The 22,652-nt window shown below is 41.8% G+C and overlaps 1 protein-coding gene across 1 annotated transcript in view; it reads left to right on the top strand.

Annotated features, from left to right (window-relative positions):
- The first annotated feature begins 976 nt into the window (after positions 1-976).
- The window catches only part of COL9A1 (collagen type IX alpha 1 chain), a 71,819-nt gene continuing 50,143 nt past the window's right edge, over positions 977-22,652 (top strand). The window contains exons 1-6 of the mRNA XM_022590470.3: positions 977-1,373; positions 13,792-13,875; positions 14,582-14,602; positions 16,006-16,080; positions 16,341-16,376; positions 16,512-16,574. Of these exons, the coding sequence (XP_022446178.2) occupies positions 1,032-1,373; positions 13,792-13,875; positions 14,582-14,602; positions 16,006-16,080; positions 16,341-16,376; positions 16,512-16,574 (621 nt within the window). The 5' untranslated portion in view covers positions 977-1,031. The remainder of the gene's footprint in view (positions 1,374-13,791; positions 13,876-14,581; positions 14,603-16,005; positions 16,081-16,340; positions 16,377-16,511; positions 16,575-22,652) is intronic.

Here is a 22,652-nt window from a genome sequence, read left to right as displayed (position 1 = left end):
GGAGGAAGGTAGAAGGAAACAACCTTCAAGCCCCTGAAGGTAAAGATGTAACGGCGATGTTTACATTTACTATGTCCTGATTTTTTAAAGTTCGGTCTTCAGCTTTTAGCCGCTTGGCTTCAACAGAAGACCCAGGTAGCTGGTGCAGCTCCAGATGGCTACCTCCACAGAGATGGGGGATGCAGGAGGAACAATGAAGTCTTATGCAGCCATTTAGAGCAGTAAAGGAAGTTGCCATGATACAGATTTAACTGGCAGATTGAGGAACAACTGGGTTGGAGTAGAGAATTAATAACTGGTCACCTTTCCCTTGTCACATGTCCAGTGACAAGCAACCAGCTGCTACTTTAACACACTGAAGTCCTTGGAAAAGACAGACACGCTCAGTGTGAAGGGGCTTCTCAAGTCTGCAAGTGACCAGTTCTCAAAATACTTATGAGTCTAGGTTACACTTGGGGAAGGGAAAATCCAAGCAATTATGGAAATAACAAAAAATCCTAACATATTACGTTAAAATAAAATTTCAAGAACCCACTTTAATTAAAGGGTGTCCTAAACTGGTAGAGCTGCTTTGGATTCCAAATGATCTCTTCTCTCATTTGTGGAAGAATGTTGCCCAGAACTTTGCAAGAATGTGTTTTTGTCGGAATGTGTTTTTTGAGGTGGAATTGCTGAATAGTAGCTCTTTAGGTAGCATAAATAGTAATACTGTTGGGATTATGTGACATTTGGGAACACTCCTTAGCTACGAGGGAGGGTTTTTTTAATGTGTATTTTAAGATGAAACATTAATGTACACGAATGAATTTCAGTGAAGGTCTTTATGAACAGTTATGAAAGAACAACTTGTACATGGTTTTTCACACTGGAGCCTTTCTGTAGGTCTAGAATCTAAAACAGCATAATTAGGAAATATGGTACTATGCTTGGGTACAGAAAACAAGATTTATATTTACTGTCTTAAAATTTTGCTCAGGCAATTATATCCCAGTGGGCTGCCTGAAGAATATTCCTTTCTAACCACTTTTCGGATGACTGGAAGCACACTTGAAAAGAACTGGAGCGTTTGGCAGATTCAAGATTCCTCGGGGAAGGAGCAAGTTGGCGTGAAGATTAATGGCGAAACAAAATCTGTTGCATTTTCATACAAGGGACTGGACGGAAGTCTCCAAACGGTGACCTTTTCGAATTTGCCCTCCTTGTTTGATTCCCAGTGGCATAAGCTCATGATTGGCGTGGAAAGGAGCAGTGCAACTCTTTTTGTTGACTGCAACAGGATCGAGTCCTTACCTATAAAGCCAAGAGGCCAGATCGATGTCGATGGCTTTGCTGTGCTGGGAAAACTTGTGGATAATCCTCAAGTTTCTGTTCCGGTAAGTATACAAACGTACACTGTGGGAGATTAAAACAAACCCAGATTGGTGAAAATTAATACCTCAGACATCTTTAAAGATCATGCAAGTATCTTAAACAATGGACAGTTATTCATCTTTCAAAGTCATTCAAGCAGTTTTGCAAAATGCCTTCAGTGCCTCTTTTGAGCAGAACACTTGCCAGATGGAATGGGGAATCAGAGCAAGTTGAGTAGATGTTTCCTCGTCCTAAGGAGCTTGAGGTCTACTTGGGAGATGCTACATGCCCACCTGGAGCACCCAGAATCCTTTGAGGCAAATTGAAAGAAACCCAGACTTGTGTGGTACATATTGCTTATAAATAACCAATGAGCATATTCAAAGTAAGGTTAAGATGAGTGGTGGATTCATTTAGTCAAGAATCCCATGCTTTTCAGAAGCAATGAAACCTTGAAATGGAAGGATTTGAATTGGTAAAAAGAGGAGAAAGTATATTCTAGCTGAGAGAAAGAGCATTAAAGGGAATAGAAGTAAGAGAGTACGTAGGCACATTCAAAGATCTGGAGCCTGGCTGGTTTGGATGAAATGTGTGTGTGAAAATGTGAGTGAGTGTGTGTGATGGGGGGTGGTGAGGGCAGGTGAGAGGCAAGGTTAGGAGGCTGTATGGTATCTGACCCACAAGAATGAAAATCATGTAGACGGCACAATATTTCTTTATTTAGAAGTAGGTCTCGCATGACATATTATGAAAGTAAAGGATTTTAGAGCTCTGTTCGTGATTTTGCTGTAGAGACCCATGGATATAAAGGTAAGGAATTGTATGATGACACAATAATTGTGCCAACTAGTACCATATAGTTCTATCATTTTGAATCGTTAAACTTTCACTGAGCTATCCTTTAAAAGGATATTTCATAATATTGTTACGGGAATTTAAAAACTATATCTTGCTGGGCAAGTGATCTGTTGGAAAAAACAAAAGAATTTAGAGCTCAGTAAATAAACTATTGATTCCTCCCCCCACCCTACTTCTGTCTCTCGTACAGAGCTGTTAAATTGTAGTCACAGAACTCATATCATGGAGTGTAGCAGAGGTGACACAATGATTTTGAATGGTTCCTGTGCACTTGTCCAAAGAAAGAAAGGTTATCGGGCATCTCAGTAATGGAATTGTTCAAATAACTTATTTTCAAGGGAAGAAGTGTGATTAGTGTGAAGGATAGTGTGAAATTTCTATATTCTGTGATGGACAGGAAGCAATTTTTAACTGCCACATTACTGCTCTGACTTGTAGACACTTGAGAAAGTATTCCTCCAAATAATGAGTTATCACACTCAAGTGGTTGGATTAGAAAGCCAATGGGACCACCGTGGCGCCATCTTGAAATTTTGTGCAGCAAGATCTTTGCAATGGCACTGGGGTGGCTTTCAGACAACACAACCTCTGCCATGTCTGTGTCACTTCTGGACCATAGGTGAGGGAAGGAGACCTTAGGGTATGTCCTCACTGTGATGGATATCAGTCAAGTACTTGTAGTCACAGGTCTTGTTCTCCCAGTTCCTGGGAGGGTGAGTGGTTGAGATAAGTAAACGATGACAAAATAACACGATAAGGATCAGGAAAGTGGAGGGAGGCACAGGGAAAAGGCTCTTCACTCAGATGGGGGCAGGGAGGCATGGGAGTGAAGTCCAAGGAGGTTTCCTGTGGGAGGTGGCCTTTGAGAGGAATCCTAGGGGGAGAGGAGAGTTACCCAGGAGAAGATAAAGTCCAGTGTTCTAGGAAAAGGAATTCTCATGTGGGAATTCCCATATCTGTGAATTCTTACCTTTTCTAGCTTTATTAGTTTTCCAACACTGCTCTTTACTTTTCTAGACTAAGAATAGTCAAGTACTCATACGAGTCCCCAGACAAACCCAAATGCCCATGAATTGTCCCTATGCCCTTGTTTTTATTTTGTGGCCTATGATCTCACATTGGCTGAAATCTCAAGTTATCATCAATGACTGAAGTGACTGTCTCTTGGAAGACTTACAGAGTGGTGAACAGCAGAATCTGTGTATTCTGAGTGGTAGAAGACGTATCCTGATAGGGCACTTTTCTCTTGATTTGGAGACAGCAAGTATTCAGTATTCCTTGTGAGAGATTTTAGATTAAAATGAAATGTGCTGCTAACATGAAAGCAACAAGTAACAGTGTATTTTTCTGTTTTCCTTCATGAAATCAGATTCATTCTAATCTTTGACACTCCACATTAATTAAATACTTTTTTCAGGATCGGCACTTGCTTTTCTTTAGTAAAGCAAACGCCCCTTTTAAAGGTATTAACAGATGTCAAAAGGTAACCCTAGGAACTGCATAATAAAAATGCAGTGGAAAACAACATTTGATGGGGCGCTAACACTAAGAGACTCATTTATATTGTGCTTGTTTGTGATTTCTCCCGATCTAGCCCATCTTTTGTCTCTTTCCCTTTTCTAAATTGGAAAAGGAAACCAATTTCAAGAGGTTTACATAAGACTTGCAGAACAGCTGCTCCCGTGCTGTACAACTCAAACACCTTCGCATCATTCGTGGTTATTTAGTGGGCTCAGAGTATTTATATTTTCCCCAAAGTACTGCTATAATACATAGTTTGACTTCAAAGCCATAAATTCCATATTTTCTATTTGCCTTTGTGCCCGTATTTTAGGCTGGTGCCATTAATCCACGGCAAAACTCAGTTTCTTGGCAGTATACCATAAAAACGTGATTTTATGGCAGGTTCTTTATTGTTTGTTGGCAACGTGGTTGCCCAGGAGAGTTATTTGGTACAGCTCCATTAGAAAACAGAGTAAGGCTTTCTACCTTGTCAGGGATGTACATTAGGGGTTTGGGCTTGTTTGAGGGAGGATGAAAGTATATATGGCTTTACAAATACATGATTCAAACCCTTTATCTTTTTTTTTACATTTGAATTTTATTTTATTTTATTTTTTATACAACAGGTTCTTATTAGTTATCCATTTTATACATATTAGTGTATACATGTCAATCCCAATCTCCCAATTCATCCCACCACCACCACCCCCGCTTTCCCCCCTTGGTGTCCATACGTTTGTTCTCTACATCTGTGTCTCTATTTCTGCCTTGCAAACTGGTTCATCTGTACCATTTTTCTAGATTCCACATATATGTGTTAATATATGATATTTGTTTTTCGCTTTCTGACTTACTTCACTCTGTATGACAGTCTCTAGGTCCATCTATGTCTCTACAAATGACTCAATTTTGTTCCTCTTTATGGCTGAGTAATATTCCATTGTATATAGATACCACATCTTTTTTATCCATTTGTCTGTGGATTAGCATCTAGGTTGCTTCCACATCCTGGCTATTGTAAACAGTGCTGCCATGAACATTGGGGTGCATGTGTCTTTTTGAATTATGGTTTTCTCTGGGTATGTGCCACGTAGTGGGATTGCTGGGTCATATGGTAATTCTATTTGTAGTTTTTTAAGGAACCTCCATACTGTTCTCCACAGTGGCTGTATCAATTCACATTCCCACCAGCAGTGCAGGAGGAAAACCCTTTATCTTTTTACCTATGCATATTCTGAATAAACCAAGGCAGAACATAATTAATCAGACAGATATAATGCTTTTAAAAATTATATTTCAACTGTGTTGCTCTATGTTATTTTTTTTAAATTCAGAGAAAATGTGAGAGCAAATATTATAGAAAGAACCAGCAAAACCCAGGATGGAGAAGCTATGTCTTTCTCTCTATCCCACAGAATTGTCATACTAACTTCCCAGTGTACAAAGAAAGTTTCATGAATGATAACATGGGAAAGATAAATTATGAGGTTGTGATTAATATTATTTCTGGTATTTGAGAAATATTATAGGAAAGTTATGTTTTCAGTGATTTAAGAAATGCATATCTACTGTGCAAAATATCTAAACTATTGTTTGCTTATTACGTTGCTTTTGACAAGTGCTTTTTACAAATACTCTTTCACTAGGAAGTATTAAATAAATATGAAAGAAATGGTAGTGTTATCTGTACATATCCATAGAAAATACTTTTTATAACACTTTGGTGTGATTTGATCAGGTTATTTTTGAACGTTGACTGTTAGTCTTTCAGAGATAAAAGCTTGCTACATCCGCTGGATCTTGCACTAGGTGGCAATAAAACAAGAAGAGCACAGAAAATAGAGCTGCTATCACAGGAGGAGCCATGATGGGGGAAGGTGCTAAGGACAACCAGAGTGAAAACTAAATGACGGCCAAACTTGCTTTCAATGGAAAATAGAAAGTACGAAAACTTTTATTGGCTTCAGCTGTGCCCAGACTGTTGCAATGAAAAAAAAAATCATTGTTATTAGTATTCTATTTTTCCTAAAATGTATACAGACTAAGATCATAAAGAATCTTTGTTATGTAGACTGGGTGACTAGAAAGCAAGAGATTCATTCAACGGCATTTTCCTTTCTCTTCACGTTAATTTCTCTATTGTTAGTTTCTTTGGTTACAACATGGTATCCATAGAATCATGGGCTTTCAGAGCTATAGGAAACTAAGTCTATGTAATTCCAACCTCTCAGTCTATACATGAAGAAATTAAAACCCAGACAGGGGAAGGGGCTTGCCCTGAGTTGTAATCAAACAAGAAGGCAAATACTAACAATCCTTTCTTCATTATATTTCTTATCCATTTCTATGTATTCATTTATTAACACTCAGTAACTACTTACCAAACATCTGCTAAGTTATAGACAGAAATTAAAGCTGCAACGGTGCTTACATTCTTTCTAGGGAGAGGTGATGAACACAGATGAGTAAATCAATAGGTTTATAGTACGACAGGTGGTCATAACTGCTGTAGAGAAAAAAGAAGACAATTGGAGTGCCTGGAGAGAGAGCCTCCTTGAGAAAACAAAACAAAACCAAAACACGAAGGAGTCGGGGGAATTAGCACGTATATACTATCTGGGGGAGGAGGATTCCACAAAGAGAGAGTGAGTTAAAGGGACTGTGTTAGTGTTGTCGGCTGTCTTTGAGGAAAGCATGGAGACCAGTGTAGCTGGGATGAGACGGAGAGAAGCAGGCTCTGAGGCTGGAGAGGGACCATGATGTGAAGGTGAGAGACACTGTCAGCACCCTGGCTTTCCTGTCATGTGTGAGATAGAAAGCTATCAGATAATTGGGCTAGATAAACAACATGTTTTCTTTTTAAAGCATCTCTTTGGCTGAGTTTTGACAGTATATTGGAGGGGCAGATGAGGACAGAGCATTTAGGAGCATCTTAAGAGGAGACCTTTTTTTTTTTTTTTGAAGTATAGTTGATTTGCAATATTGCATTAGTTTCAGGTGTACAGCGTAATGATGATTCAGTCTTTTTTCAGATTATATTCCATTATAGGTTATTGTAAGATATTGGGTATAGTTCCCTGTGCTATACAGTAAATCCTTGTTGCTTATCTATTTTATGTATAGTAGCTTGCATCTGTTAATCCCATACTCCTAATTTGTGCCTCCTTTCCTCCTTCTCCCCTTTGGTAATCATAAGTTTGTTTTCTATGTCTTCGAGTCTGTTTCTGTTTTGTATATAGCTTCATTTGTATTATTTTTTAGATTCCACATAAGAGTTATGTCATATAATATATATTTGTCTGTCTCTGTCTGGCTAACTTCAGTTAGTATGACAATCTCTAGGTCCATCCATGTTGCTGCAAATGGCAAAATTTCATTTTTTAAAAGACTGAGTGATATTGCATTGTATATATGTACCATATCTTCTTTGTCTAGTCATCTGTTGATGGACATTTAGGATGCTTCCATGTCTTGGCTATTGTAAATAGTGTTGCTAGGAACATTGAGGGGCATGTGTTTTTTCAAATTAGGGTTTTCATTTTTTTCTGGATATATACCCAGGAGTGGGATTGCTGGATCATATGGTAGGTTTTATTTTTTAAAAAATTTTTTTTAATTATTGTTTTTTAAAGGAACCTCCATACTGTTTTCCTTAGTGGCTGTATCAGTTTACATTCCCACCAACAGTGTAGGAGGGTTCCCTTTTCTCCACACTCTGTCCAGCATATATTACTTGTAGACTTTTTGATGGTAGCCATTCTGACTAGTGTGAGGTGATAGCTCATTGTAGTTTTGATTTGCATTTCCTCTAATAATTAGTGATATTGAGCTTCTTTTCACGTGCTTATTGGCCATCTGTATGTCTTCTTTGGAAAAATGCCTATTTAGGTTTTCTGTCCATTTTTCAATTGCATTGTTTGTTTTTCCATACTGTATTGAGTTATATGAACTGTTTGTATATTTGGGATATCAATTCCTTGTCAGTTGCATTCTTTGACAATGTTCTTTCCCATTCTGTAGGTTGTCTTTTCATTTTGTTGATGGTTTCCTTTGCTGTGCAAAAGGTTTTAAGTTTGGTTAGGTCCCATTTGTTTATTTTTGCTTTTATTTCTTTTGCCTTGGGAGAATGTTCTAAGAAAATACTGTTATGATTTATGTCAAAGAATGTTTTGCCTATGTCCTCTTCTAGGAGCTTCAAGGTATCATGCCTTATATTTAGGTTTTTAAGCCATTCTGAGTCTATTTTTGTGTATGGTGTGAGGGTGTTTTCGAATTTCACTGATTTACATGTAGCTGTCCAGCTTCCCCAGCACCACTTGTTGAAGAGACTGTCTTTTCTCCACTGTATATTCTTGCTTTCCTTGTCATAGATTAATTGACCATTAATTGGTTTATTTCTGGGCTGTCTATTCTGTTCCATTGATCTATGTGTCTGTTTTTGTGCTAATACTGTACCACACTGTTTTGATTACTATAGCTTTGTAGTATAGTCTGAAGTCTGGAAGGGTTATATCTCCAACTTTGTTCCTTTTTCTCAAGACTGACTTGGCAATTCTGTGTCTTTTATGGTTCCATATAAATTTTAGGTTTATTTGTTTTAGTGCTGTGAAAAATGTGATGGGTATTTTGATAGAGATTGCATTAAATATGTAGATTGTTTTGGGTATTATGGCCGTCTTAACAATATTAATTCTCCTAATCCAAGAGCATGGGATGTCTTTCCATTTCTTTGTATCATCTTCAATTTCCTTCATCAATGTTTTATAGTTTTCAGAGTGTAGATCTTTCACCTTCTTGGTTAAGTTTTATTCTTAGGTATTTTATTCTTTTAATGCAATTTTAAACAGGATTTTTTTTTCTCTTTCTGATATCTCATTATTAGTGTAAAGAAACACAACAGATTTCTGTATATTAATCTTGTATCCTGCTACATTGCTGAATTCATTTATTAGTTCTAATAGTTTTGTGTAGAGACTTTATGGTTCTCTATACAGAGTATCATATCCTCTGCAAATAGTGACAGTTTTACCTCTTCCCTTCCAAATTAGATATACTTTATTTCTTTTTCTTGTTTGATTGCTGTGGCTAGGACTTACAATACTATGTTGAATAAAAGTGGTGAGAGTGGACATCTTTGTCTTGCTCCTGATTTTAGAGGAAAGGCTTTCAGCTTTTCACTGTTGAGTATTATGTTGGCTGTGGTTTGTCATAAATGATCTTTATTATGTTGAGATATGTTCCCTCTATACCCAGCTTGGTGAGCATTTTTATCATGAATGGATGCCGAATTTTGTCAAATCCTTTTTCTGCATCTGTTGAGATGATCGTGTGATTTTTATCCTTTGTTTTCTTAATGTAGTGTATCATATTGATTGATTTGTGTATGTTGAACCATCCTTGTGGCACTGGAATGACTCCAACTTGATAATGGTGTCTGATTCTTTTTATGTCTTATTGGATTTGGTTTGTTAATATTTTGTTGAGGATTTTTGCATCTGTATTCATCTAAGATATTGGCCTGTAATTTTCTTTTTTTGTAGTGTCTTTGTCTGGTTTTGGTATCAGGGTGATGGTGGCCTCATAGAATGAATTTGGGAGTGTTCCCTGCTCTTCAATTTTTGGGAATAGTTTGAGAAGGATAGGTATAAGTTCTTCTTTGTATGTTCGGTAGAATTCCCCAGTGAAGACATCTGGTCCTGGACTTTTGTTTGTAAAGATTTTTTAAAAATTACAGATTCTATTTCACTTCTAGTGATCTGTTTGTTCAAATTATCTGTTTCTTCTTGACCTGGTCTTGTCAGTCTGTATGTTTCTGGAAACGTGTTCATTTATTCTAGGTTCAATTTGTTGGTGTTATTGTCACCTCCTCTCTTCAGAACTCTATCCTTCAACCTCCCCATCTCTGCTTATGAAAACCTTAAATGCCTTCAGGTCCCTCCTTATGTATTCCATGTTATATGATCCCCTTGTTGATGACCTTAGCCAGAAGTATATCTTTCTCATCTCAACTGCTGTCATATTTATTTTCAAAAACATTTTTCAGCTTAGATACTGTCCTATACACTAAGCATTTTTGTGTCTTCCATACTATCTTTCTTGAAGCACATGAATGTGCTATACAAAGATATGCTGACTTAAAAAATGAGTAAATGACTAGTTGCCAGTCTGCTAACTCCAAGTCCACTGCTTTCCCCTTTCACCATTCTGCCTCTGCCTTTGGTGTGATTTGGATGAGTGTTGCCCACTCATATTTAACCACATTCTTGGCACTAAGTCTGGAACTGCATGGCCTAGTCTACACAAAGTTAGGGGAATTTCTGATTTTGTCACAGCTCAGAACCTCCAGCTCAGCAACCAGGAAGCTTCACCTAGAGGAGGTCCCTTATGATGGTAGAGAACAACATGTCATCATAAACTGAAAAGAAGCATGAGATCTGTGAATTCAAGTATTTCTTTAAATCTTTGTTGCTACTGACTAGACAAAAAGCTTAATGAATCACCTCTCCTATTAAAGAATTTATATTTGAAGGGCTAGTTTTTAGGCAATGTATATAAAATTTAATCATAATTCGGTTTGCAAAAAATTAAGCCTTGTGCCATTCTCCTTAATATAGAGTCAAGTTCCATAGTTTGTCGTTAAAATTCTCTCTCGGAGGAAAAGGTAGTTGTCTGCTATTAGTTTTTGTTTAGTTCTTCTGAATGGCTTAAGTACCTTATTAATATTTGTCAATAACCTAGCAAAGTAAGTAGAAATCTCTAGCCCTATTAAAAGAGTAGAGAGTTGGGGCCAAAATTCCTTGGTTTAATGTGTTGTCAGCTGGACCCTACTCTAGCTTAGGGGATAGAATTATACCTCAGAGTCCTATTGAAAAGAATTGGATAATGATGAATCTAGGCAGATGTAAGACAACTTACACTCACACAACTCAGTTTGCCTTGAAACAATGCAGAGGTATTTTACGTTGAGAAATATGGATTGTCCTAGGGCCTTTCATGTTCTGCTTAACAGATTAAAAAAACTTTTAACTTTTTATTTCTCTGCTTGTATTCTTTTTTTTCGTGTCACATACTGTAAGCCCATTATGGGGAGGAGAATATCTGGTTCCCGTAGAATATTTCCTTAGTGCTTGGCTTATATTGAGACTTGAAAAATGTTTGCTGACGGACTAAATTAAAACATTAGTCACATATGTTTTGTTCATGGGTCTTCAAAGTGAAGAATGATTCCAGGTTTGAAAATGAGAGATGTGTGGAAATCAGCATTTTAGATGTATAACGAGAGTGACTTTTACCAGGGAACTCTGCCAATCTTCCTTCAAAATAATTAGCATGGAAATTAGAATTCATATTGTATGCCCCCAAACGGTTGTTGTATAGATGATTATTAGCGCATAGGTGGTGTTTATGTGGAAGCACAGATGTGTTCAGAAACCTCTGATCTGGGTGACACTCTGTCACAACCCAGCCTGTATTCACAAGTGAATTCCATTCCATTCCCCCTTATCCTGCACCACAACTGCATCGCGCGTACTTACACAGGTGTACCTATTTATCCAGACAGAATTACATTTTTGAGAAAATAGCTTAATGAATTACTTTGCATTTGCAATAAGTAACTTTAATGAACTATCTAAACAAAGGATATAGGTTTCCTGGTTAGCCATATAATTAAAATTTCTCAAGGCGGTTAAGGTATGAATTATTTTTGAGAATCAAAGAATCACCCACATACAATGCATGCCTAGTTTGATACCAATTCACAAAGGACTTAGTGAATAACACTGTATGAGTGGTCTCTTTTATTCTGAGAGTCAGGGACGGGGAGGCACCTTTTCTTATTCTGGTAAAACTTTTATCTGGTCACTGAGGAAAAAAAATCACATTTCCTATGTGATATTTTGTCATACACATGAATATGTAACTGCACATAGAAACGGCTGCCAGTTTTGGGAGGAACAGTAGAAAGTTTGCTTCTGGATCTGTTTCTATAACAAGCATGCAAGTAGGGTAAGTTTTGAGTTCTTATGAAAATTTATTAGTCGAGTTCTGAAGTTTTCTAGTACATGTAGGAAGTAAGTTTATGCAGTTTTAATTTCTAGGTCTGTCTTCTTCTTTTCTATTCATCTTTAATACAAATGTTCAATCACCACACGCATGGGTTACCTGCTTAGAAAATCATGATTCATTCTGGAGAGATGCTGCATTCTCCATGGAGGCTGACCGGGATAGCAGAGAAAGTCCTTATTTTAGAGTCAGGAACATTTGGAATGCCAGCTCTGACGTTTACTAGCTGTGCGACCTGGCAAATGATTTAACCCCTCTGAGCCCCTTTACCCGTGTGTGACTGGCCTCCAAGAGCTGTTGGGGGCATGCCGGGTACTTAGTAGTCATTAAGGAAAAGGTTGTTCCATTCTTTCATCTTCCTTTTACAGTTTCCTCGGCAGGTTGGAACAGAACCAAGATAAAATCCCTCCCAAGCAAACAAGACTATTATGATGCAAAACAAAGTGTTTGATTAAAGTGATTTCCTTAGTTGCAAGCTATTGTGTGGTTTGGAAAGCAGTTCTTTTGTAGGATGTCAGTATGCAATTGTTAAATAATTCACACCAAGAACACGCAGATCAGCATAGTTTTCATACAATTTGTAGATAACTTTCCACCCTAAAATATGTCTTGATTTAGCTGCTCACTTTCTTTTCATCTCACTGAATTCGTTTTTCCAGTGTCCACGTTTTCTGGAGAAAAGTCACAGTAGGGCTGAGGGAAACAAGAAAAATGGAGGAAGAGGAGAATTCCAGGGCCTGTGAGAAGGGGCACCAATGCAGGAATGTCAAAGCTTGATGTCGTATTTTCACTCCTTTATAAAATTTTGGTTAACTTTCCCTTCCTCTGTGGGGAGAAGGAAAGGACTTCATCTTTCATTCCTTCCAACTCTGACCTTCCATCCAGTAACTTCAACTCTGGTTGCTTCTGTAACAATGGGAAAAATGTGTCTAACTTGATTCTAGATCCAGTAGATGGAGTCATTTTGGCAGGAGGGATGGAGTGCAAATCACCATTGGATGAAAGAAAAGAGATTACCTTACATTAAGCTACTTTATATTTAGATGACATTATGTTTAGATTTGGGAACTGGACATGTGCAGAATGTCAGGAGAATCAACTGACCAAGAAACATGGATCCAAATAGAAATGCCTGACAAGGAACTTCCTCATTGAAGAGGGGCCAGAGTGGCACGTGGTGGCAGGCTTCCTGTGGGGTACATCTTTTTTTTTTTTTTTTAACCTTCTCACCTGAGGCTTTCAGATTCAGACCTGGCCACTCTTCCTTTGTTCTGTTTCTCTCCTGTTCTTTCTCCCTTAACACCTGCTAAAAGGTAAGAAGTTGTCAAGACACACCTGACTTTCAGTTGTCTAGGAATTTTATATCTCTTCAACCAATGAATTAGTTAAACTGAAATATTTTTCATTACCTTGTTTTTTCCTGAGTCCTAAATTTCTCTCATTCCCTCCACTTCCAGACCTTCCTATTTCCATTTTAAGCTGTGACACTCCGTGGCAAATGTCTAGCACGCATATTCTCCCAGGACCCAATTTTCCTTTCTCTACTTTATTCCTGGTGCCGCCTCTGTTTCTAATCTTTTCCCGTGTGAAGTGTCAGTGCATATGTCCTCTGGGATCCCATCCAGACTCTGACACTTATTGGCTTGTGCCTAGGACAGTTTCCTGTTCTCTTCGAGACTCATTTTAACAGAATCTACCTCTTGAACGTTGTGGTGAGGACAGAAATAGAAAGTCAGTGCCAGTGGTGGGTTTCCTGCCCAGGGCTGTGCTGGAGCAGTGCAGAGCTAAAGTCATCTACATCCAATGATAGGAGAAAAGTGGGAAGGGTTTGCAGCCCGTTTCCATTGGAAAAAAAATGGTATTCAGGAACAAAAGTCCTGGTCCGCTGAGATCAAGTTCAAGTTGGTGACCAGACACTTAACCATTGGACCACACTTACAAACTCATCTCCTTTTTAAACGACCTGCTTCTGTGCTCCAAAAAGACCTGAACTGACTGGCTGCTGTCTTTCCCCAGTTTGAACTCCAGTGGATGCTGATTCATTGTGACCCACTGCGACCCAGGAGAGAAACTTGCCAGGAGCTGCCAACGAGGGTAACAGTGAGTCCCTGGACCACCTGCAAAGACCACTTCCACCCAGCGTAGCTCTCGCCACCTCCTCAAAATCCCCCCTCCCCACTCTCCTCCTCTAAAGAATCCAGGCTTTGCAGCACAGCCCAGATAGACAGTAAGGAAGCACCGGTCCCACCCACAGCTGGGCGGGTAGAAACCACCTTGGGGCGGGGGTGTCTGTTTATACCTTGGGTGGCTGACGACCCTCCCTCCTCCCCTCGCAAACATCTCCGCAAGAACACTGCCGGTCGCAGCCCTCAGTGGCACGCAGGCCGTCGCCTCGGCTCCTAGGACAGCAGGATGCTGCCCTGGGGCGGGAGGGGCGCGTGCAGAACCGGCCTGAGCGGCCGCGGGGAAGGGGTTAAAAGGGACTGTTGTCATTCTATCCGTCCTCCCGGCCCCGCAAGCTCTCCTCCAATCCCCAGGACCCTCTCCGGGGCCACTCACAAACAGGAGGAACTTAGGCCTCTCTGTCTGAGGGCGCTCTTTGTGGGGACAAGCGCCACTGTGCGCGCGTGGAGGGCGGGCCCGGGGATTAGCGTCGCGCGGCGGGGATGGCCTGGTCGGCGCGGGACCGCGGGGCCCTCGGGCTGGGACTGCTGCTGTCGGGGCTCTGCCTGTGCGCGGCTCAAGTAAGTTGCGCGCGGGTTTAGGGGGACGCCTTCCCACAGTCTCCCCATCTTTTCTTCTCCAGCCCAGCGAGACCACCGACCTGGTAAGCCAGGGGGCGCAGCCGTCGGGGGAGCCTCAGGGAAGGTGCCGAGCATCCCGTGGGCTGCCGGGCCCCGCGCATCCTGCGGCGAGCACGGTGGGAGGCGGGGGCCCTAGGTGACCCCTACGGTCCCGGAAAGGGCGCCCCCTCGCCCACCGGGCCCCCATACTTCAGGCTCAGTCGGTGGAGGCCGGCGGAGGCTGGAGGCCGGGGTTTACTCTTCAGCCTGACTGCCCCTCCCCCCTTCCCCTCCCCCTTCCCCTCCCCCTCCCCTCCCCTCCCTCCTTCCCTCCCTTCCCCTCCCCTCCCTCCCCTTTCCCCTTCCATCCCCTCCCCCTTTCCCTCCCCCTCTCCTCCCCCGTCCCCTCCCCCTCCTGGCGCGGTCCAGGGCAGCCCAGTGTGAGTAGGCGGGGTTCCAGCAAACTTTGCATCCCGCCCACTGTGCCCGCTGGTCAGGGTGGACCCGCGGCCCGGACTCGCCTCGAAATTTCGGCAGCTTCCCGAAGGCTCGGCCTCTCCTCCCTCCGCCCAGGACAGGACCCCGCGGGGGCAGGGGAGCCAGCGCCGTTTGAGGTTTCACTTACAAAGACCCCATTGTAACCTGTCTGGTCCCCGGAGTTTAGAAAAACCAAGTTTCCTTTCATCAGAATGAAGCTTTTTTCTTTCTTTCTTTTTTTAAATTTAGAAGAGAGACAGAGAAAAAAAATCTCACATTCCCTAAGCAACGTGTGCAAACTATTTCAGAGGCCAGCCTTCCCTCTAACACCATCAAAGCTGAAATTTGGGGTGTTTTTGAAGCGAGGTGCCCAGACCTCCTGCAAGAGAATCGCTGCAGGCGGATCTGAAAGGAGGCCAGGCGCTCGCTGAGTTTCACCGCTTTCCCCACCCACCCCCATCCTCCCTTGTCTTTCCCTGAGAGGATTCCCCCAGCTTTCTCCTGAGCACAGGAAGGTCTACAGAATGACACTGTAGTTGATCTGGGCTGGAGCGCCTCCGCTCCTACCTGTTCCACTTTGGCCAAAACACTGACCCGCAATCACCGATTAAATCGAGGTATTCAGTGACCACCAGCTTCAAGATCGACCCTTGAGGAAGAGGCCCCCTCTTCCTCACAAGCCCCCTTCGGTTGAATGCTCTGTAGACGTGAGGACTCCACCCTGGGGGCCTGGACTGTGCTCTAACCTCACTGTCAGCCTCACTGAGAACCTTGAGGAGGGGAAGAAGTTCCCTTGGAAGTTCGATTTCCCGCCCCCCCCCCCCCCCCGCCCCGTGTTATGTTGGGTTCAAACCCCGGCCTCTGCAGGGCAATGTCTTTACCGGGCCGCGCGGGGGGCCTTGGGCCCTGGTGTCCAGTTTCGCGTCGTTGCCCCACGTACTCCACTAATCCGTGTGCGCTTTCTTGTCAGAGGGGCCCCCCGGGTGAGCAGGGTCCTCCGGGGCCGCCGGGCCCCCCTGGAGTCCCGGGCATCGACGGCATCGACGTAAGTGTCACCTTCCCCCAGCGGCTCGGGTGGGTTATTTGAGAGCGCCCGAGCCCCCCACCCAAAGGCAGGTTGGGACGTGGGTGAGCCTGGAAGCCTGGGAGTTTCGGAGGGAGGAGGTCACGTGTCCTGTGACCCCAGTTGGTCATGGACCAGCACCGTTTAGCCCGTCCCTGTCCCTGATTTGTGAGGGATTCTCCCGGAGGGGTCCCCAGCGCCCCCCTCTCACGGACTGCTCTCCCTTTTCTCCTGTCCTCCAGGGTGACCGAGGTCCGAAGGGTCCCCCGGGCCCCCCGGTAAGTGGATCAGCACCTTGGCCCTCCACTTCCTTCCTTCCGACGTGGTCTGCAGCCACGTGCGTCAGAAGAGTCTCAACTCTGTCCCCTTTTCTCTCCTTTTTTCTCTCCCTGCCTCGCGTCCTCCCTGCCCAGGGCCCCCCGGGAGAGCCGGGAAAGCCGGGAGCTCCGGGCAAACCTGGCACGCCGGGCGCAGACGTGAGTAGTGGGAACTGGGGGCACAGCCGGGCCCAAGGCGTGTTTGCGTGTGTGCGTGTGTGCGTGTAGAGAGGCGCAGGCTGCAGGCATGGGGGTGACCGTGGTCCCAGCTGCAGCAGGGCTGTGGCCCTGAACTTGGCCTTGCGCGCGGGCTTGGTACGGACGTTTCTGCGCATGGGTCTTCGAGGGTAGAGGCTCCGCGCAGCTCCCCGGGGAGATCACGCAGCGCTGGCATTTCCTGCTCTCTGAAAACATAGGTGGGTACTGGTTCCTGCCTCTAACCGTCCACTCCCCTGCTCAGCCGGTGCCGGGGAGGAGGGATCCGACTGGCCTCTGCAGGGGCTTCCCAGCAAGCCGTCTCTGCCCTTGCCTTCCGGCACCCCCTAAATGCATTTAGAAAAGGAACCTGCAGGGGAAGGTTCTTGGGGTTCTCCTAAATCCCAAGGAAAAGAGAAGAGAAAGATGCTCTTGAGGGGAGGGTCTGAAGTGAGTGGGGGTGGGTGGAAGCAGGGCTGGGGCAGGGAACTGGTCAGTACACGTGGAAGAGGAAATTCAAAACTAGTCTCCTCTCTTTCCATGGGTGTTTTCTTGGCTGACATCACTGACAGAAATAAGCTGACTAGGGTTGCCTGAAGACCGGGAAGCAGCAGCCTCTCCCCAGCCTACCCACCAGCACACCTGCCTCCCCCCCATATGAGGGACGCTCAGATGCTGAGCTGTGTGATAAACCTAACACTAAGTAACATTTCTTCAGAGTAAAAGGACTTCAGGCCTCTCGGCTTCTCTGTCCGTACACTGGACTAATATTTATTGAGGTCTCACCGCAGGCCACTCCTTGACTTTGCCGCTGGATATGAAGTGAAGTGAGATCTGGCACCTGCTCTCAGAGAACAGACAAGGCTGGGTCCCTCAAGTTATCCTTCAAGTTACCATTTCATGTGGTTTCCCCGAACTAAGGACTTTTCTAAATCAAAAAAAAGCACCCGAAAACCTGTGATTATAGATTCCGAGAAGTTTTGACTGGAGTTTAAGACAGAGCCTTCATTTTGAGAAAAAGAAAAACCACACAGCTAGATGTTAGTGGTTATTAAGATGTGCTTTCTTTATCGAGATTAGCATAATGAAAATATTTGTCTATGCTATTCATTGCCTTAGGAGATATCGACTTTGTTTTATGCTTCAAAGGCCCTAGTTTGAATTTTCTATGTACGCAAAGTGGCAGTGCATGAGGTTCCCAGAGACCAATATTCATATAATACAAACTGAAATTATATAACTTGTTGGCTATCAAGCTTTTCTTTGAAACTCCGTGAATTACTTATGACACATGATAACAAAAACGTCTGATAAATACAAGGCCACTAAGTAAACCAGTAGCCCAATACGGGTTGGATTTATTTCTGCATTCCTTTGAAACGTGGACCTTGTTTTATGTGAAAAGAAAATTGATGATTAAATGACTATCATTATTATTGATTGTTGTGGCGGTTGAAGCATAAACCAATGGCCTGAAGTCTTGTCTCACTATTGAGTTGCCATAATTTCAGACAGAGGACTAGAATTATGGTGCTTTTGTAGCAGGCGCAACAAATTCTTCACCTATAAAGAAGAGTAAAGACAATGCCTGGTTTTGCTTTATAAAGTAATTTCCACACTTAAACAGAAACTTGGGATAAACAAATGAAAGGTCTTCAAAATCTTCAGAAGTACAATGTAAATAACACCTACGAATAGTTTTTTTTTTCTCCTTTGTCTATAGTTGCAGTACCACAGTGCAGATTTCCAAATCAGATTTCCAAAGTTAAAAAGTGTAAAATAGTAAGGTTTCTTATATCATAGAACTTTGACCCTGGGAGGTCCTCAGGGAGACACTGATGAGGGCATTGAATCAATCTTCTGGGATTGCAAAGGAAAGCAAGAGAAAAAGAGAAAGAGAAAGGAAGGAGAGATAAAGTAAGAAACTCGTGTATGTGCCAGTATTTTGGGCATTTTTAGAACCGAGCAAAAAATGAACCATACTAATTTGCATTTGAGTAGAACTTTTTTTTCAAATGCAGTCACAAACATTATTTCCTTTAACTTTACAATAAGCTGGAAAGTAGGTTTGGCTAATTTTATTCTTCACAGACAAGGACACTGAATAATTATGAGGACAAGTAGTTCCCCCAGGGGCCCAGAGTTATTCAGTGGCTAAGATGGTGAAAGGAACCAGATTTCTTGATTTTTAGAGTCACTTTCTTTCCAGATAGCTTTGCCTCATACAGATATGAATGAGGTTCTTAAATAGATGAATATTTGGAGAAAATAGGGAGAAAAAGAATGATAGTGAATTTTTGTTATCTGAATTACCAACCAAGAAATATGATATTAAAAATTCAATGGATAGTAAAAATATTTTAATTGATATTTTATAATTACTTGTAAATATTGGTATAAATTTCATGTTCGCCAAATTTTGAAATGGAGCCACATGCAGCTTACAAAATCCTGACCTGAAAAGTTTTTTTATTCCACTCTTTGACACATTTGACATTTTAAACAGACCTTTTACCCTACATTGAGAATAGACCTTGAGACTAATGAAATACCAGAAACTGGATCAGAGTTTGCTGTTTGTCTCTGGGCTTGAGAGCTAAGTAAGTGGGAAAGCGTAAGTTATCTTTCTTGGTAGGTGAACCTAAGTGTAGTGGTGGGACCCGAACCCTCCAACCTTGGTTCATGGCAAAGCTGTATTTTTTGGTAATGTTAACAAATGGTTAATCAGATGGTGTTTGGAAGGATCTGAAAGGAACATGGCTTCAAGGTAATTATCCTGAATCAAGTGGATTTGTGACAGAAAAGGTAAACGAGTCATGGCAGCTAGTCTTGTGGGATTACGTGTTGGGTCTCTTGAGCTGAGTGGCTGGAATGTTGGAAGGAAATTACTGTTGATGGCTGGTGTGCCCTGCCGGACAGCGGCAGGAAGTTTCAGAACACAGTTGGCTTTAATATCGTCCCGTATAGAACTTCATCTGCATAAGCATTCATATGACAGCAATTCTTTCTGCCGCTGGCAATATTTTCCTCTAGTCATTTCTCTGACAAATAAGAATGATTGCAAGCTGGAGTTGTATGCGTGCATCTGTAAATGTAAATTGTAGGAGATTTATGTACATCCATATAAAATCCCTCCTTTCCTGCTAAGACTTTAGTAAGTTGATTCTTTTCCCTTATAGATGTGTAAAATTAAAGAGGTCAGAGCTTGGATGTAAGCTCTGCTCCCAAAGGACAGCTGTGCTGTTATCATTCATAACTTATATTCTTATAGGCACTTTTGCTGTGGCATGCTTGGTGAGCTCTGTAAAGTAGTATTTTTTTTTTCACTCGTATAGCATCCATCTCAGATACAGAGAAGAGGAATTAGAATGAAGTACAGGAATTATAGTTAAGCCATGCTACTTTTTACAGGAAAGAGGTTAGAACATCCCCTGAATGTATACAGCTATCATCCCTGATAGATAGATGTGATATGATTAGGGTAGTGAGTAATAAAGAAACTACTCTGAAAGGTCAGTGTAAGTGGAAATAGCCAGGCAGCAAAAAAAATGTGACGGGGGCTGTGAAGCACAGTGCCCGTGGTTAATACCTAGAATTTTTTGCCTGCTTATTTGCAGAACCCCTTCTGAATGAGGTTTTAAGCTCCCAGAGGGCAGGGAACATCACTTCACGTGAACTCTTCATTAGCATCTAGTGTAGTCTGACCACACAATGACGATGGCGGTAAGAACAGCTAACATTGACTCAGTGCCCGCCCTGCCAGGCACTGTTGTAAACACTCTGTATGTAATACCCCAGTGAATGTTCAGAATTACCATATGAGGTAGATATTAACATCGTACCTATTTTACAGATTAGCAAACTGAGGCTACATACAGTTGAGCAACTTGACCATGGTTGCACAGCAATTAAGTGCCAGAGGTGGGATTTGAACCGACAGTAAAGATGATGTGGAAGGACAGGTGTGAAATCCCTCCACCCAACACCCAAAGTAATTTATTCAGTAGTCGTGTACTGAGTGTGTGTTAGATGTTGGGACAATGTGCTAGGATTGTAATGGACACAGTCCTGTCCTCGTGGAGCTTATGCTTTTCTACATGGCTATTTCATAAAAGAGTCCACTGGATCATCAGACACCAGAATATATTTTCATTCATTCAAAGAGCCTCCTAGTGATTAGACATAGTTTATCATGTCTGTGGGAGACAGTATAAATAAGAAGTGACTGGAAGCAGCCTCCAGGGTATCCAGCCATTCTGCTTCCTTATTATGGAGCTGAAGTTCTACCATATACAGTAGCTTGTCAGTTACTTCAATCACTGAGATGGTTAGCTGGCTGTGTGTGTGGGGATTGACCAGGATTGGTCTTGGAGGGTATATGCATAGAGTGGACATTAGATGTCCCATTCGTCAGACATGCCCTGAGGTTTATAAAACCCATGTGCCATATGTGTTACCAGAGTGCCCCTGCAGGAATGGTTTGTTTGCTGAAATACAAAAGCCAACGTTCCATTACCATAGGTGCTCAGCAACTAAGATGCTGGGACCTGTTCCCAAGTTACAGCGTTACAGTTATACTGGGGAGATTGAAAATCTCAGCCTGTCAAAAACTCTTCCGTGTGTGTTTAATAACTTTATTCTTTGGTAAATTTCCAGTAATTAACATTTTCAACTCATTCTTTTCTACCTCCTTTGATTCACTCTTTGGAGCTCTGAGGGAAATTAATTGACGTAGAGAAATGTAAAAGTGGTGATCAGTGAAATAGTTTTCTATATAAGCTGCATGAATGCATTTTATTGATATTTATGCAGACTATGACAGATTAAATATGGATTTTGGTGATTATTTTTAAGTAGGGCTTTCATATTTTCAAGGAATCCATCCCTCAATTAGTATCATTTTAGCCTTTTTCAAAATCTTGATAATGTATAGGTTTTATAAGGTATTTATATTGTATATGCATGCATATATGTATATGTACATATATGTATGTATATATCTATAGATACACATACACATATTTGTCTTTAGCAAGGTGTTCCCTTCAAGTTTACATTATAAATGACAACATCTAAAAGTAAAGAAAAAATTACAAAGATAAAAATACGGGCTTCCCTGGTGGCGCAGTGGTTGAGAGTCCACCTGCCGATGCAGGGGACTTGGTTCGTGCCCCGGTCCGGGAGGATCCCACATGCCGCGGAGCGGCTGGGACCGTGAGCCATGGCCGGTGAGCCTGCGCGTCCGGAGCCTGTGCTCCGAAACGGGAGAGGCCACAACAGTGAGAGGCCCGCGTACCGCCAAAAAAAAAAAAAAAAAAAAAAATGCATCTTTACCTGATGTGGAAATTTGGATGTACATGTAGTGTTATCATGCTTTGATATCTATTAAATCAACTACTGTGAAACACGTTTATAACCATCATATGTAAAGCTAAAGCGGTTATTAAAGCATCACTTCCAAACATTGTCATTTTCCCTATTAATTTTCAGTAACTGACTTAAATTCTACATACTGAGTGGCACACATGAAAATGTATACTTAATAATAGCTGTTTTACTAAGGGAGATAACCTAGAAACATACATGCTCTCAAGTGATTCAAATTTAAAAGTTAATGTATTCCATAAGCAGTCATCATTGCTAAGATGACTAGAGAGCTTTAGACGGCTCTAAGGCAATAATGCGATGGATTAGTTTTAATTACTATTGAAGGAACATTTTAACTCTCAAGACGTGATTCAAAAGCTACAGAGATATACAGGGTTTTTGTTTTATAAACGAAGTCAAGGAGGTACATAAATATGGCTAAATGACAGAGACAAGACCTGTCGTCCTATCAGACTTACCTATTAGAACACTGTAACTATTAGTTTGCATTTTTCAAAGCAGAGACAAAAGTACTAAATTATTGAACCCTGTGATAAACAATGCATTTAGCAGGAAGTTAGGAATAGGATAGAATTTATCAACAGAAAGTGACTAACAGGCAGATCTTAAACATTAGCTTTCAGAAAGAATATGCAAAGGTATTTCTTTACAAAT

This window comes from Delphinapterus leucas, chromosome 12 (genome assembly GCF_059928025.1).
Source record: "Delphinapterus leucas isolate spDelLeu-1000000601 "Yukka" chromosome 12, BTC_Dleu_Yukka2, whole genome shotgun sequence".
Taxonomy (NCBI): Eukaryota; Metazoa; Chordata; class Mammalia; order Artiodactyla; family Monodontidae; genus Delphinapterus; species Delphinapterus leucas.
This window is presented reverse-complemented; position numbering and strand designations above follow the sequence as displayed.